The sequence below is a fragment of the Strix aluco genome, chromosome Z (genome assembly GCF_031877795.1).
Source record: "Strix aluco isolate bStrAlu1 chromosome Z, bStrAlu1.hap1, whole genome shotgun sequence".
Lineage (NCBI taxonomy): Eukaryota > Metazoa > Chordata > Aves > Strigiformes > Strigidae > Strix > Strix aluco.
The window spans coordinates 38,102,700-38,119,940 of record NC_133971.1 but is presented as its reverse complement, the minus strand read 5'-3'; the positions used below and the strand labels follow the sequence as shown (position 1 = coordinate 38,119,940).

The window sequence follows — 17,241 nt, the reverse complement described above, 5'->3', positions numbered from 1 at the left end:
GCCAGTGATTCACAGTTAGAATTCAGTTCCTGACTCCAGGCTCCTCAAAGTAAAACTAAATACATACCTTTCTTTTTTCTGTTTTCCTTTTTTTTTTTTCCTCAACTGGCAGCTTTTTACATTGCAGTAGTTCCACCAACACAAAATGAGTAGAACTTCTCACAATGTGAAAAGAAAATTGTTGGCATAAATAGTATTTGAATTAGTATAGAATGGCTGGCTCTGTAAGCAGAAAAATCTACAAATATTTGGTTTATTTGTTTTTTGTTTTTTATACTTCAAAAAAACCTAGAAACTGTAGTCTTAACAAAATACCGTATTGTTACTGACAGTAGTGCATGAGTTGTCTTCTTGAGTGAAAAACCTGATCTCCTTTAACTGGAAATAATGATTAAAATTTAAATTCTAATTAGTAATCTATTCTTTTCTTTTTTCTTTTGTTATTATCAAGGGATAATAAAGCTTGTAATGTGTGTATTTGTGCCAGGCTGTATTTGCATTTAGCAAATAATGAAAGGTTTCAAAAGATATAAGAAACTCATAAAATCTCATGTTCTAAAGCCTTCGACAATAGGTTGTGCCATTGAATTTTCATCTGCTATATTGTTAGCTTGTTAAAGCCTTTAGCTTTCTTCAGTACAGATTTTGTCACTTCATACGTATCCCAACTTTTAGCAATTTTTAGATATCAATAAACTTACCCAAAGGAAGAAAACAAACAAGACACTACTTATTTCAGTTTTTAGAATGTGCTCACGAGTAGTGTCTATCAGAGATGGTAAACCAGGTTTCACAGTAGGATGTGTCAGGCTGTTTGTTTCCCTCAGATGACTAATAATGCCTGCTTTAGTACTTCCAATGCAAGAACAACAGTGATAAAGCGGCCTCATAATTTTTGTGAATGGCTTTTAGGTCTTAGCAAAACCTTTTTTAAAATATAAATTTTATAATACTAGATGGCAATGAGATTAACAAGAGTAATGAAACATTAGTGACCTTGATATTTCATTATTCATGGATGTGTAAAATTAAGAGGTGTAGGTTTCCTCCCATTGGTAACTTTACCTGTTACTTTATTATTCCTGTGGTCTTAGCAGAATGTCTTTCAACCTGGGTAATGAACAAAAAAAACTTAATTTTGTGTGTGAGTTTTTGCAATAAAAGCATATATGCTGACAATTTACACCGTTCTATTCTGAAAAGAAGTTGCATCAGCTAGTCAGATTGCTGAATAGTTGCCAAATCTGTGATTACAGATTTTGTTCACTCTGTTTAAAAAAAAAAAAGTATTTTGGAAAGGGCATTTATATGCATGTGCCGTCTCTGGTGTGTAGGGTATTTGTCCTCTGGGCCTGTTAGAGTCCAGTGGTTGAATCTCCCTCTTAGCACTAAACCAACAGCCATTACAAACAACTGTTGAAATATGTATGGGTAGGTGGTCCAGTAAAAACATTCATCTGAAGAGATGAAAGAGACGCAGATCTGAAAAGGCATGTCAATGTCCTCACAGCAGCTTAAACACTTTGGCAGCGGGAGATGGTTGTTTATTGACATCTTTATTTATGCTAGTACAATCTCTGATGGAGAGATTTCTTGGTTTTGCAATAAAGCTTGGTCATTTTCATGAGCAACAGCAAGCACGACCGCGCAGGCTCTGCTGTCTGTGTCTTTTGTTTTTGTTTCACAGGTTGTTTTATTTTATAGCAAGATGAGCATCATCCATTGAAAAACATTACTTGTTACATCCATTCTCTATTTGTTACAATGGAAAAAACTCCTTGGGGTTAGTCACTCAACCTGTCACATAAACCTTCCTAGTTTACCTGTTTTTTCCACTAATACAAAAAGCCTACTAAGTTGCCTGTCATAAAGGAAAATATTATGGCATATGTTTCAATGTATAGCATCTGGAAGTTTACTGGAAATTGTTTAATATATTATACATTATTCTGATCCTATATAGATTTTCTTTTAATAAAACGATATTAAGCACTCATTGGAGGAGTTACTGCTAATATAATCAGTTGCAGATTCATTAAAGTGTTGTAATCCATGGACTATCCTAAATTTTTATCATACAATAGCAGCAGTTATTTCAATATACTTATTAACATCTGTATATTGCCACACAGAATTTTCTTTGATAAATTTTCCTATGTGGTTTACGTTACTGACAAAATGGTGAGTCTTACTCTCTGAAAGTTGTAGCTTTCAGGTGTTTGGAGTGTTAGCCACAGTCTTTCACATAAAATTGCAGTTGAAAGTAAGGTCTTACTTTAGACTGTGTATATGCAAGTCAGAAATTTTTTTATATGTTCACTTTTTACATAATTGAAGCTACCAGATGTGGTTTTGTGCTTGATACAGTGTAAATATAGTTGGTGGTAAGGTGTTAGTGAATTCAGTTACCCCACAGAATACAGGTTGCTATGTAACCTGTTAAAATTGAGAAAGCTTTTTGTGGGCTGTATTAATTTGAGGGATACATCTAAGAACAGTCCTAATGAATAACGGGATTTGGTTAATGAGTAACTGACTGGGCTGATGGTTTCAGTCATGAATAATAACGGTCTAGTGTAATTTTATATATTCCTGCATGTATTTATTTGTAGTTGGAAGATCCAGTGTCTTTGAGATATGATGTTATTTTCCTGCATACTACTTGATTAGTAGAAGTAGAGCACCTATTGGTAAACAGTTAATATACTATTTAACACCAAGTAACTGAAAACTAGGCCTAGCATGTGGCCTGATAGGTAGACAAATGAAGTACATTGAATTTAACTCTACTAGGTGCTTAGAGTTTGAAAATACTAAATGTAATAATAAATCTTAGTAAGTGGTGATCTTTCTTTGCTAATAACTATGATTGATTTACCTTTTCTTTTTTGGCATGGAGAAATTTTTAATGCATATTTGTGCATGCTCTGTTCTGTTTGAAATCCTTTTTGTCTTAATTACAGTCCAGAAAAAGCTTGGCTTCATTTCCAACCTATGTTGAAGGTAAGCTAGTTCTACAATTTCTAAATGTTTTTTCATATCCAAAAAACTCCAGTATTTATAATGCATAAAATTTTATTTTTATTTGCTGAATAGAAAAGCTGCTGAGGTTGGGTATGCTGGTTTAGATTAAATTGTATCCAATCTGGAACTTGAACTAAATTCTATTCTCTTTCAGAAGTTCAGAAACATGGAGCTTTTATTTTTTTAGTGTTTCATTCATAGTTTCTGTGTCAGTTCTGCTGGCTTTTTATCAGTATCACTTAAAACACTACTAATTTTTTAATGGTATTTATACAACACATATGAATATGTTGGACAAGGAAAATAGGCTAGGCAAGAAGACTGTAGTGCTCTCTCCAGCACTGATTTCTATTAGCCAGCTCAATCCAATCTCAGTTGGATTAATTAGCAGAATTGGATTAATTGGAATAATTGACAGGCTTGCCAGAGGAAATCTGCACTGCTTTACAGCTACTTGTCCTCTAATTAAATAGTGCTGCTTGTCTTAGAGTTAAGGTTGCACTTCTAGTAGCACTGAATTTATTCAGAAAAATGTGAAAAAGCAAGTTAACAGCTACATGAACTGCTGTTACCTTTTGTATGAGTCAGCACCCTGAATATACAGGAAGACTGCATGCTGTAAAGCCCAACTATTTCATTATGAGAGCATGACAGAAGCAGAATATTCAAAGTTTCATTTGACTTTTTTTCGGCTAACAGCAGTTGTTCCATATGCTTGATGAAATGCCAGAAATACAGTTGATGTGATACATCATTTGGACTGTCTTGGAACTCATTGTATTGCTTTACAGTGTGCTGTCTTTAAACAATTACGTGATCATGCTCTTTAGACTACAAGTTAATCATTGATTTAGTCTTCAGTGTATGAGCTGCATATTTTGGAGTCTGTGGCCAGAATGTCAACTAATGTAAATTTCGTATATTGTTTTGAAACTAGCTGAGCTTTGGAATTTTGCAGCAATGAAGGGTCTCTCTTAGAATTGAAATTCATCTCCTAGTGATAGCCCTGTCTATCAAGGGCTATCTTAAATAATCCTCCCCTCCTTAAAAGAAAAAAAAAAATTGTAAACTAAAGTTTTCTTAGATCTTGGTCTAGTGCAAGATTCCTTAAAAACCCAAGTTTTCCATTTTTATGCATAGCAGTCCAAGAAAAAATTGCCAGCACCTATGCTACGCTTCTATTCAGATAATGATTTCATTGACAGAGGTAATAAATGGAGGGAGCTTACAGAAAGCATTGCTGTCTATGTGTTCACCTCTGATGAAAATAGAGCACATACCTTTTTTTGGTTTTAATATGCTTCCTTCTGGGAGTCTTATCTATACCTTTGTCAGTCTATATTTATGTTTTTTGTATTTTGATCAGAAATTGTACTATAAAGGGTTTTGTGCCTTTTGTAGTGAACTGATGGAAGTGGTGAAAAGGCCTTGACATGTAGAATAACAAACACTAACACTTAAAATGCTGTATGTTTTCAGGACTCGAATAGTGTGCAAATATGTAGTATTTCCAGATGCATAAATTTTCCTAAGGCAAAAATTCCATTTCTTCGAGTCATGTACTTGAAAGTGACTTGTTAATTTTGAGAGTTCTCTGGATAATAGTATCTGAACAAATTCTGCACACTGGAGATGAGCATCTTAAAATTACTTGTCATAAATTTTCATATTTAAAGAAACCATAAAGGAGACAAACTTGCTCATAAGATTTATCCATCTACTTCTGTCTGTGTGTATAGTTTCAGTGAGATATTTATCTCCAGCTTTCTTTTGTTATTTTAATCTTAATAATGACTTGCATTTATTTGGGGCGAAAATTACCCATGCTTTTTCTGAAGGATTGTTAATCTCTTCTGTTATAATTAGAACAAAACTGGCATTCTCAGTAATGTTAAACTTTAGGCCCCATCACCTTATATCTCAAGGTACCCCTTAAACTAAGAAGAACACCAGTCTGCTATTGTAGGGTTTTTGCTTTCTCCTCAGAGGAAAAAAAGGCAAACCTAAAACCATTTTTTTTTTGGTGATAAAATGTGGACACTTACCATTAGTATTCTTTAAGATGATTTTCATTTTTGCATGTCTTGAACGTCAGTTGTTTTTCCTTACTTGTAAAAAACCAAGAAACTTCTTAGGTTAACCAGCCTCACTTTTGGATCATGACAACTTTAACATGTAGCAAAGTGTTAAAATAGAACATTTTTATGTATACGATTTTTAGATATAATTGCCAAACACCAAAACAATCACAGATCACAAATGCTGCTTTGTAAGGATTTGCATTGTTAGGCACTGAACACTTCACCACTGAACACTAACTTTCCACAGAAGCTGATGCAAGTCAGATCATTAAGAATCTGTGGGACTAAGAGAGTTGTTTTGCCATCAGGAGAGCCCGTGCTCTATGTATTTAACAACATTTTTATTTAACTCTTGTACTTTACCTCAATATCACTGTTGAGACTAAGAGTGACTTTTAAAGTCTGTGGCATAAAAGTACTTGGCTTAATTGGTCAATCAGTCTCCTTAGTGAGAGGAAACATGTTGTACCTGTAAAGCATTCCTGGGGAGGTTCCTCTGCCTGTTGTACTAACTGCAACTAACACACAACTGAGCCAGTGGCTGATGACTGTTGTTAAATTGCATCCTTCATCTTTCTGTTTGTGACTGTTGGTCTTAGAATTGCAAGGCTGGTTTTGGTGAGTACTGTGTCTGTCCCTTTATAACAGTGAAAACTCACAGAGATTATTTTGTTCCGGCGTGATCCCTGCTCACAAAAGAATGAGCTGTTGTAAGAGACAGGCTGGATTAGCAATTACAGCTTTTGCTGGAGAGATGGTGTGTTGGGTTTGCGTGGCAAGGTTTTGGTAGCAGGGAGGGCTACAGGGGTGGCTTCTGTGAGAAGCTGCTAGATGCTTCCCCCATGTCCAACAGAGCCAGTGCCAGAGGGCTCTAAGACAGACCCGCCGCTGACCAAGGTCAAGCCCATCAGTGATGGTGGTAGTGGCTCTGTGATAACATATTTATGAAGGGGGAAAACTGCTGTGGAGCAGTAGCTGAAAGAGAAGTGAGAATATCTGAGAGAAACCACTCTGCAGACACCAAGGTCAGTGAAGAAGGAGGGGGAGGAGGTGCTCCCGGTGCCAGAGGAGAGATTCCATGGTGCAGCAGATACCCACCTGCAGCCCATGGAGGAGCCCATGCCAGAGCAGGTGGATGCACGCAAGGGAAGCTGTGACCCCTGAGAAGCTGGGAAGCCTGCACTCAAGTAGGCTTCTGGCAGGACCTGTGACCCTGTGGAGGAGAGGGGAGCCCACGCTGGAGCAGGTTTGCTGACAGGACTTGTGACCCTGTGGGGGACCCACACTGTAGCAGTCTGTTTCTGAAAGACTGCACCCCATGGAAGGGACTCACACTGGAGCAGTTCATGAAGGACTGTAGCCCATGGGAAGGACTCATGTTGGAGACATTGGTGGAGGACTGTCTCATGTGGGAGGGACCCCACGCTGGAGCATGGGAAGAGTGTAAGGAGTCCTCCCCCTGAGGAGGAAGGAGTGGCAGAAACAATGTATGATGAACTGACAGCAACCCCCATTCCCCATCCCCCTGCACTGCTGTGGGGAGGAAGTAGAGAAAATTAGCACTAACGTTGAGCCCAAGAAGAAGGGAGAGGTGGGGGGAATGTGTCTTTAAGATTTGGTTTTATTTCTCATTATCCTACTTTTATTTGATTGGTAATAAATTAAACTAATTTCCCCAAGTTGAATCTGTTTTGCCTATGATGGTAATTGCTGAGTGATCTCTCCCTGTCCTTATCTTGACCCACAAGCCTTTTGTTATATTTTCTCTCCCCTGTCCAGTTGAGGAGGGGGAGTGATAGGGCAGTTTTGGTGGGTACCTGGTGCCCAGCCAGGGTCAACCTACCAGAGACGTTGAGAGCATTTTCTTGATGTTTTGTGCCTTTGAAAGTATTGGTTGGCACATCATCATGCTAAACTGAAGTATTTCAGAGGAACATTTGCAGCCATCAGGTGCAGGCTCAAGTTGTCAGAGTGCTACTGTTTTGCTGTGGTTCAGTATGATTTTCTTCAGTGATTTTTTTCCTGTGTTACAGTTCCTGGACCTTGCGATCCTGAAGACTTAATAGATGGAATCATTTTTGCTGCCAATTACCTTGGCTCCACTCAACTTCTTTCTGACAAAACTCCCTCCAAGAATGTGAGAATGATGCAGGCTCAGGAAGCTGTCAGCAGGATCAAGGTGAGGAATAATTCCTGCTGCTTCTCATATGGGTGCCTTAAGGTTGTGGATATGATCTTCTTACATATGCACTATTTTCTTCATGTGGGGTTATCTGTGGTTTCAGAAAGGTTAAGTGCCTCATCTTTCTTTCAGGAAAATAAATCACATGTTTAATGCTGCTTTTGGAACAAGACTGATAAGGAAAAGTTACCAGGTCATTTTAATTCCCTGTAGTAATACTTGTGCTGTGTACTCTAAGCCAGAATCTGAAGTGAATGGTGGTCTAAGTTATATATTACCTGGGTTTTCAGGGAAAACAGATTTAGGGTAAAACTAGTAAGTACTGCAGCTGCTTCTGGCTTGGCACTTGATGGAACTGGCACTGTGGTAATGTCTGCAGTTATTTTTGCCCCTGCTGTGGTTACTAGTTTTCCCACTACATAATAGCTATGAGCTGATTTTAAAAGAAAAAGAAAAGCCTGTGATGGTACAGAGATGTATGGGGAAAAAAAAAATTTCCTAGATTCTGGTATATTTGCTTTGTTTGGAAAACAGAGATGCCCACTGATTGCTGTACGAGCTGTGACAAGCAATGGGCATGCTGCTGTGTTGTAAGTTACAATGATGACATTGTCAATTGAAATTAAGGTGTGTGGATGAAGTATTGCATGGTTGTAGAGGATGCTGCAATACTCCCACTACCCATACATGACTGGGTGGTAGGGACACGGCTTCGTTTTCTGCTAATTCAGCTAACCAACACAATCTCACCTGAAAGTTTTCTTTAGTTTAATGTTTGTGTGTTGTTCTTTTGTATAGTTTATTTTGGATTTCAACTCAGACTCTGCATGCAATTGTATAAAAGAGAGAGGATGAGAGACAGCATGTTGTCAGTAAGGCCAATAGCACTGTTTATTAAGGTCAACTGATGCTTCCTGCTGTTGTTATTTATTCCAATGTTTTCCATGCCAGGTGTTCAATTCGGTCTGTGTATGAAACTTTCACAGGGAAGCTTCAACTAGAACCTTTGAAACTTTGACAGGAAAGCTCCAGCTAGAACCATTGAAACACTTCCAGAAATTGTAATTTTGCTGATGCTGAAATACATAAGTTCTTGTAACCTTGTCTTTGAAAATCACTCTAGTATTTTAGAGGAGGCAGGGATGTAGCCTTTCTGATACAGATAAGTCATCTTCTGTCGTCTCTGTAGAAGTTTCCACAAACTTAAGCAACTACTGAGCCTTTTGAAAAAGAAGGATTCCTCTGTGTTCATGGGAGATGCTGGTTTCAGTGACTTTCTTTTAAAAGATTTTTCACTCAGCTTTCTCAACCCTGGCAGGTCTTGGTGGGTTCTTCCCAAAGCTACAGTGGAGACTTTCCCTTACAGAGTCTACTTCTTTCCTGCTCTGGGTGCAAGTAAGGCTGTGCCTCTCTGTTTGGTAGTCCCCGTGTGTTCTTTCCTGATGCTTGGCCACATGGTAGAAAAGTTGTCTGATTTGAATGCACAGGAAACTAAAGGTAGGGTAGAGAAGGGAGAGAAATAAGAGCTTCAGTGGGGCTGGATCTAGGACGGATGCATCACTGGAGGTTGAAAGGAAAGATTAGCATCAGCTGTCACAGGAAACTGATATTGTGAGTAGAATTTGAACCTGGGGCTGGACAGGAAGTTTGCACCTAGGAGGTAAAGCTTGTGTGGGAGGACCAATAGGCGAAGATTGAGGGGATGTGTTAGAGAAACTTGGAACAGAATTGATTCAAAGCAGGCCTATGACGTATGAGAGTGTCGAATCTTCCTCTGATACTAAATGTATTTCTTAGAAATTCATTAACAAAATAAAGTTCTTTCTGAGGATTCTGTTATGCCTCAGCACTGCTGTGCCTCGGAACAGAAGAAATCTGTTTAACTCATTTCACTCATAAAACCCATGATTTGTACATCCATATAAATCAGCAGGCATGCATGTTCTTGGTTGTAGTAAATTTGTCTCAGGATGGAGGCCTAAGTAGTTGCATTGTTGACCTGGTAAAATCCTATCAGGTGTGCATAATTTTCTGAAACTGTAAGTGTATTTCAGAAAATTATTGCCTTAGTGCACGGCATACAATACCATTGTACACTTCTTTGACAGTTCCTGCTTTTCTGCTTCTAGATGAAACTCAGGCAATGAAAATATACCTCCCTGCACCTTAGGGTTTTTGGTTTATTAGGGTTGGTTTTTGGCTGGTTTTGTTGCTGATTGCCTTTAAACTTTTTTAGTGAGAAATTCATTATGACTATTGGAGTTCCTGCTGCCAGATTCATTATTGCATAAGATAGCCTTTAGCCCAAATGTGTAAAATATTGCTTGCACAATGACTATGATACTTGTGCCACACTCATGTTTGTTTACGGAGTGTGTTAGGTGTTACATGTGAAACATTTCTCTGTAGTTAGAGAAAATAAAGGTTATGAATTAAGAATGAGCTTTTAAAACTTTGCAAACTTGAAGTTAAGAGCCTTAAAAAGGGGGGAAGAGCTTTGTTTAACGCCTGTTGTACCTTACCTTCCATATGAGTGTGTTCCTTTTAAATCTAATAATTCCTATAATGCTTTCTTTAGCAGAACCTTCAGACCACATATTCATTCATTTAGAATATGAACAGATTTTGAAAACAATTCTCCATGCTGCTTGTTTAAATAAGCATCTCTTCCATTAAAAGTACAAGAGTTGGGGGTTTTCTTGCTTGGGCGTTCCTCTCTGTGAAGTCTACCTAAGTTAAAACAGATACACAGCTTTGAAGGCATTTGTCAAAGTTGTTGTTTCATATTTCCACTGGGAGTCACTTTTAGTAATAGAAAAGGTATTTCACCATTTTCAGACTGTAGTATAATTTCTTCAGATAGCACAGGAGAAAAATATTTTCACATTTTACTTGGAGTGGATCCATAATACTTGTAACAGTGAAAAAGTTGATGTTCATGGTTAAAATTCACAGCTGATTTGTGCTGTTACGTTTCACATGTGAACTAACAATTAACTTTCATTTTTATTTTTCATCAGCAGATTTTGAGCTATGTGGCAGGTTTGAACATTTTTAGATAACTGATTTAATTACTGAATGTAATGTAAGAAAATACATATGTGGAAATAGTTTAGTATTCTGCACATTTTTGTTTACTGAGTGTCATCTAGGTGTTCACTGAGTTGCAGTACATTTTTTGTAGAGGCGAAATGGGTTGACTATATTTAAGACATCCCTGTAGCAAAAGTGGAAGCTTGCTGGTTTTTAACAATTTGTAATTTTGGAAATTGCTACTAGGTACATAATTACATTTCATTTACCTTAAATAAAAAGCCTGGACTCTGTATATTTAAAAAAAAAAAAAGGCTTATATTAGGTAGTTTCTGGTTTTTCTAAGAATATAGAAAGAATCTTTCAATCTAAATTAGCAAAATAATGTGGTCATAAAGAGGATTTGTTTGATAAAGTGTCTTGCATAGAATTATCCTAATTTATTTTTTCATGGACCATAGCTTCTTTTATGACATTTCTGTGCAATGTTAAATCACTTATTAAAATTGGTTGTTCCATGTCATTACCTTAGTTTTATGAAATATTTGAAAGTCATTCTTCAAAAAACTAAAATACTACTAAGACCAGATGCTTCCATTGCAAGAGCAGAAGATACAATAAATTGAATGGTAGTGTATTTTGATTAATCTTTGATTCTGCATTGTAAACCTCTAGCTCAAGGATTTTTTTTCCCCCTTTTTCTTCTTTTTGGCCTGTGCTTTTCTTCTTTTGTGAGGTCCCTCACTCTGTAAAGCTTGGGGAGAGGGGGAAATTGTCTAAAGGGGAGCTTGATTTTGGAAAGCAGTTTAAATGCTCTGTCTCATTAGTGTCTCCCCCTTGCCCAGTGTGTGGCAGGCAGCAGTTATTCAAGATGAGTATATTATTTCTGAGTATCAACGTAAATTAATATAATGAAGAGCCTGCAGCATGAGGCAGTTCTAATTGCTTTTGCAATAGTTTGCAGTCACCAGGCTATCAAATATTTCTTAATTTGAAAAAGGTGACTAAAAGCTAGTGTGAGAATGTTTATATTTGTAAATAAGCAGCACAGTCTGAAGTTTCAGTAGCTGCTTTCAGGTTTGTTTAGATGAAACCTGACAGATGTAAGTTGTGAGCATCAGTATAAAACGTTTGATGTGTCTTGTGGTTGAGGCCTCCTGTTTGTTCTTCGTAAAAGTAATTAGCCATAAATCTCTATGAAGCCTGTAATAATAAGCTTCCTACCTACCACAAGAACACCTGTTAATTTAATTAGTTAAGAGGCTGTTACTGTTGGAAGTAAAAGGATATCTGCCAGCCTGGTGAGTATTGCATTTCTTCAGTAAGCAAGTCTGTAAGTTCAGGTTCACCTTGGTTTGAATTAATGGTTGCAAGACTGTAAGAATGATGCTTATTTGTGGTTTTATTGTTGCCACAGTAGTAGCACATAAGGAATCAGATTGTTGCAATGAGTTGGATGTAAATCAGTTAAACTACTCAGTGACAAGAGACCTATTTGTGGAACTGAAGTACATGCTCCACTGCTGCCTTCAAAAAATGTGGACATGTCTTTGTGCGGGAGTCACAGGAAAAACTGTTGTCCAGATATGCAGTGCTAACAGTGGTATGGGTATATTTGCACAGAAGGAGGAGAAAATGGAGGTGAAATTTACCTTCTGTCATACTGTTTTTCCAGGAAAAAAATAACATCGTTGTAGGGAGGTAATTTTTTTGAAGACTGGTTAAATATGAGAGCATTAGGAAACTTGCATCTAAATTCTTTAGATCTGAAAAATCTGTAATGGTTAAGATTATTCTCTCACCTTTTACACTGATGTTGCTTCAAAAGCAGTAACATCATGGTTTACACCGCTGTAAATGAGCGGAAGCTCAATTTTTTTTTCCTTAAAAAAAGCCCCAAGAAACAAACCCACGCTAAAAAACAATTATTTGTTTCAAGTGACATTTTAAATGAAAGAAAAAGAAATTCCTCTTGTGTTCTTCCTGACTGTTTTGGTGCAGTTTCTTTTCATTTTTTAAAGTACTTGTGCTAAACGTGATTTTTTCTTTTTTAAGCCAAAAAGAAAAGGAGGAAACTAATCTAAGCAGGAGCTAATTTAGAACAGCTAGTAGTCTGTGAGCCCTGGCATTAGCAGGCAGATTTCTTCTTGACTTGGAGTCTCTGTAAGTTCTTCTCTAACTATTCTCCTGTCTCTGTTTGTTCCATGCTAAGCAGATGGCCCAGAAATTAGCCAAAAGCAGGAAGAAGGTGCAGTACAAACTCCATCAGCTTGATGTTATGCCTGTTCTTTTGTTTTCTGGGATGTTTTTTTGCTTTTCTTTTTATTTCGAGTTTTTATTTTCTGCATCCAGCAAGTTTTTTTTAGATTTATTTCTGAGCCACCATACAAGTTGACATTTGTCAGAAATCAGTCACCTGATTGGCCATTTTCTGTTGCTTATCATTAGCCATCTCATGTTAGAAATAGAATAAAGATTGGATTTATCAAATGGTTACAGGCAGTACCCAAAATGCATACTAAAGAAACAGGACCAACATGGCAAAGGTTTTAACTATGTAAAATGATAGACTAAAATTAAGTTTGGAGGGTTTTTTAATCTTTTTATAAGAGTACCTTGTTTGATTCACAGACGTGTCAAATTGCTGGATGCAAAAAAGAAAAAAAGTTTATGTATATACACACAGTAATATGCTGAGATTGACGCATCTTAGTAATAAGTTTTGTTTATGAAGTTTTTAAGTACTTTTAACAAATCTAATTTATTAAAAAATTGCAAGTGTTTGCTTTCTGTTAACAAAATGTGACTTCTACAGTGGGTTAGTGCTTGAAGAGTATGTTGTTTGACTATGACGGTGTTCTTACCAGGACTGCATTATGAATTGCTTAAGCTGTACCCACCTGTGGCACAGGTTTTTCCACAGGTCTTTGTGGTCACTGTTAGCTCATATAGAAAGTCCTCAGGCAAGAGATGCCGTTAGGCCTTTCTATGGCTTGTGTGAAAAACCTTCCTTAAAGTGGGATTCATAGTGTGGAGAAAATGAGAGAATCATTTTGATTTTCATGAAGTCTTTGTATAGTTCATGTTGCAGTCAGGTATAATTTTACTGAATCAGGAAAAATACCAAGGGAAGCTTTTATGGGGTTAAGAATTTTTCAGATAATATCCAACTCACTTTCACATATATGTATATAGTTTCCATATCTTTGTGTTTAGCTTCTGCAGTCTATCTTGCATTGCTGTTCTGGTGACTGTGTCTTAGTGCACCCCTGTTTGTGAGCTAACGTCATTGGTAAGTATGTTACCTGATGTGTTTGTTTGACTCTAGTCCATTTATTTGCAGGCTCCAGAAGGTGAATCTCAACCCATGACTGAAGTGGATCTCTTCATTTCTACACAGAGGATAAAAGTACTGAATGCAGACACACAGGTATAGACAAAGACACCTTTGTCAGTATTGTGGTAGTAGGCTATACTGAAATAAACTTTCACCTACCTGCAAAAATTTGTCCCTCAAAAAGTGCTTGCTCTTGTATTTCCCAACAGGATTTCCTAGTAAAAAATCCATGTTCAAGAACCATGTCATACATACAATTACTCTGCTGTGTGTTTGACTGTAGAAATTATTAGAATGTGCAGGTAGTCTAATTGCAGTCATCTATTTCTTAGAAGCCATGATGCATTGAGTATGGTGCCCAGAGTAGCCCAGAATGTTTGGTTGTGATAATTTGAAGTTCATAGTCCTTTGCACATACATGCCCAGCATATTCAGGTTCTGATATTGAGGTCTTTATGTGCTTTGCCACAGAAAGTGCAACTTTAATTTGTAAAACTTGCTCTTTGCTTTACTTTTGGAAAGTGAAGCTCTTGTTTTCTATTGGCATCTCCCTTCATGCATGACAGGTATTACAGACTTCACTTAACAAAAATCTTACATTGTTGTTTGTCTGCATAATACTAGGTGTGCAATAAGAACTTTGTTGAAACAGCTGCTCACGTTGTTTTTTGTATTCCCAGGAAACCATGATGGATCATCCGCTGCGGACCATTTCTTACATTGCAGATATAGGAAATATAGTTGTTTTGATGGCTCGTAGGCGAATGCCACGGTCTAACTCCCAGGATAATGTGGAAGCATCTCACCCTTCCCAAGACGGAAAGAGGCAGTACAAAATGATTTGTCATGTCTTTGAGTCTGAGGATGTGAGCAATTACTCTGTCTTGTAATTTTCTAGGGGTGGAAATGTAAGCATATTTTGGTAGGCTTGAAGTCCATTGCAAGTGGTCCTGTTTGTTCTTTAACTGCAACCAAATATTTAATCTAAGCAGAGGAACTTGCCTTCTGTTTGCATGTTTGGACCTGACATTTTACTCACAAAATCGGTGTTTATAGAAATGCTTCACATTTTTAAGCTCCTTCAGTGCCTTCCAGTAACAATGAGAGGAGGATCCAGTTGCCACAGCTTACAAATAGCAGCTTAGATTCTGCATGTCAGAGTGGAAATCTATCAGAGATGCTTATTTTCCTAGGGAAATTCTAATCCCAAATTTTGCATCAAGGATCAATCATTGATACATACTAGAAAGGTAAAGGTGTGAGGTTTTTTTTTTTCCCTTTGAGGAGTAGAGTTGTGTTGGGGAGTAGTTGCTGCCATCATATCAAAAAGCCAGCAAAATTGATAATTCCAGCAAACCAAAAGTATGCTGAATAGAGGCAGATCTGAGTAAATTTTAGTCTATGCAGGTTACTAATTTACCTTATATAGGACTTGATATCCTGTTTTCACAATCAATATGCATAACTTGCTGATTTTATGCACTTTTTTAAGCTCAGTAACTGAAAGGTAAAATCAAACATCTCAGATGAAGTGGCTAGATATGTAGTTGTCAAGATCATAATCAAGTTAGCCCTAGTAATTTGGGAAAATAAGAAAATCTCAGTTCTAAGCCCTCCGAATAGCAGAGCATTACTTAAGAGAAGTAAGGGGAAAATACCAGTGTCTTATAAAATACTCATATCTCTTCCACTCTACAGTATATCAGCAAGGACTTTGACATGGGAAGGTTTTCTTGAATAAGCAGCTGATTTTATGTAGTGATGAATCTGTTCTAAACCCATGTCTGGATAAATTATCTGGTTGAAGATGCATGTACATATATGACCCACTGCTGAGGTTGAGGTTAAAAAGTAGGGGCAAGAGTACTGATAGAAGTAATCCTCTACCAAAATTTTGACAGAGAGCATAAAAAATTGGATTTTTTTCCCCCAAAACTAACATGTAAGCCAGTTATGCAAAGCCTTTCAAGAAACTGGTGTTAAGTAGAGAGTAGTGGTCTTTTGGCTTAATATCATTTGATATGCTGCCCACTTTGAGGCTGCTGTTCCTGTATTTCTAGTCACAAGTTTGGACACTGCTAGTTCTCTTACTGCCCAGCTGAAAAAGCAAAAATCAAACTGTCAGAGGCCAGAGATGGGGCTTACTTTCCTTCAGCATGTGGAGGTCTGACTATGATCCAGACTTCCTAGATCTGTTTCACAGGCTACTATTAATACTTTGGCTAGCTGGAATCTGTTCTTTTGGGGATCACTGACATTACTTTCTGTGGTTGTTTGGATCAGCCCATATTGGTGTCAGATGTGATCCTCCCTATGCAACTAGATGTTGGCCTGAAAAGTAGATGCCTGTAGATCCAATAAAAGCATTTTATGAAAATATGCTGAGAAATTGCAGGAGATTACATCAGCTCTCCTTAGTCATGGTATAGTTCACAAATAGCTTGCAAAATTTATCTCAAATACCCAAATGACTAAAAGAGTTAGAATGGAAACACTGTAGCACCTATTAGCAGCAAGGAGATGTCAGCTTCAAAGATCTTTTACATCCAGTTGGGTACTACAGCCTGTTTATATTATAAAAGTCATGTCTATATCATTGTCACCTTTTCTTCTGGGACAGCTGGCTATTTAGAAGAATTTACTTAGTAACTGACAAAGAAGCTGTAAGCCCTCAAGCAGGTGTTGGCCAGAACGTGTTTCTGATTGGAAGAGTCCTTTTCTAAGGAGGACGGCACCAGATTTTCAACTTTATTTAGAGATGGATCTTCAAATGAGCTGAACCCCAGTGACGTGTCCAAATGCTGGGTCTCTAAATGGGAGTTGGTCTCTTCCTGGAGAGAAGATACATGTGTATGAATGTAAAGTTGACGTTTATCTCCTCACTTAGGTTGCTGAGCTATGGAGGTGTAGTTTTCCCATTTTCTTGTTTTCTTGTTCTTGCTGTCAAAACTAGGTTGATCTGAGCATTGGTAAAATACTGCCAATCTAGATATTGGCCTTTTCAGCACCAGCAATCATGCTGTTCTCATCAGCAGGTTTAGCGCTAGTTTGAGTTGCTTTTAAGGTACAATCAACTTTTTATTTCAGGGTTGGGAACCTTTCCTTTATTAGGGACTAAAATGGACTTTAAATACAGCTGATAGGCTGTATAAAAATACACCTCAGCAGTATTCATTCACCATCAGCACTCCCTCAGGCCTACCTTGTCAGCTGTGGAACTCTCCTCTTCTCTCTGCTCCCTTCACCACAGCCCACACTGTGCTCCAAGGGACTGTTCCAGTACATATCATGGGCAACTCCTGTGCGCTACACAGTGCTTGCTGCACATATCGCTCCAGTTATGCACAGCAGTACTCTGCATCATGCTGTGCTGCTTTCCTCTCCTGTCCGTTACCTGTCTCATACTACCTCAAAGGGAGGCATCCCTCTGGTCTGCTGTTTCCAGCGGCATTCCCCACTATGCATGACACAGAGTTTTCTCCATGTCTGCCTTGGGCCCAGTCTCTCTCCCACTGCTGCATATGTAGAACAGCTCAAGAATGGGAGCAATGCACTGTAGTGAGTGGTGCATTTGGTGGCCTTAG

At 37.8% G+C, this 17,241-nt stretch overlaps 1 protein-coding gene across 5 annotated transcripts in view; it reads left to right on the top strand.

Moving 5' to 3' along the window:
- APBA1 (amyloid beta precursor protein binding family A member 1) overlaps positions 1-17,241 on the top strand; it is a 98,492-nt gene that overhangs the window by 69,587 nt on the left and 11,664 nt on the right. For 4 of the 5 annotated variants that reach the window (XM_074812533.1, XM_074812535.1, XM_074812536.1 and 1 more), the window contains 5 exons: positions 2,964-3,003; positions 7,139-7,284; positions 12,536-12,568; positions 13,664-13,750; positions 14,338-14,523. In XM_074812533.1, the coding sequence (XP_074668634.1) occupies positions 2,964-3,003; positions 7,139-7,284; positions 12,536-12,568; positions 13,664-13,750; positions 14,338-14,523 (492 nt within the window). The remainder of the gene's footprint in view (positions 1-2,963; positions 3,004-7,138; positions 7,285-12,535; positions 12,569-13,663; positions 13,751-14,337; positions 14,524-17,241) is intronic. The other variant, XM_074812537.1, reaches the window with a different exon arrangement.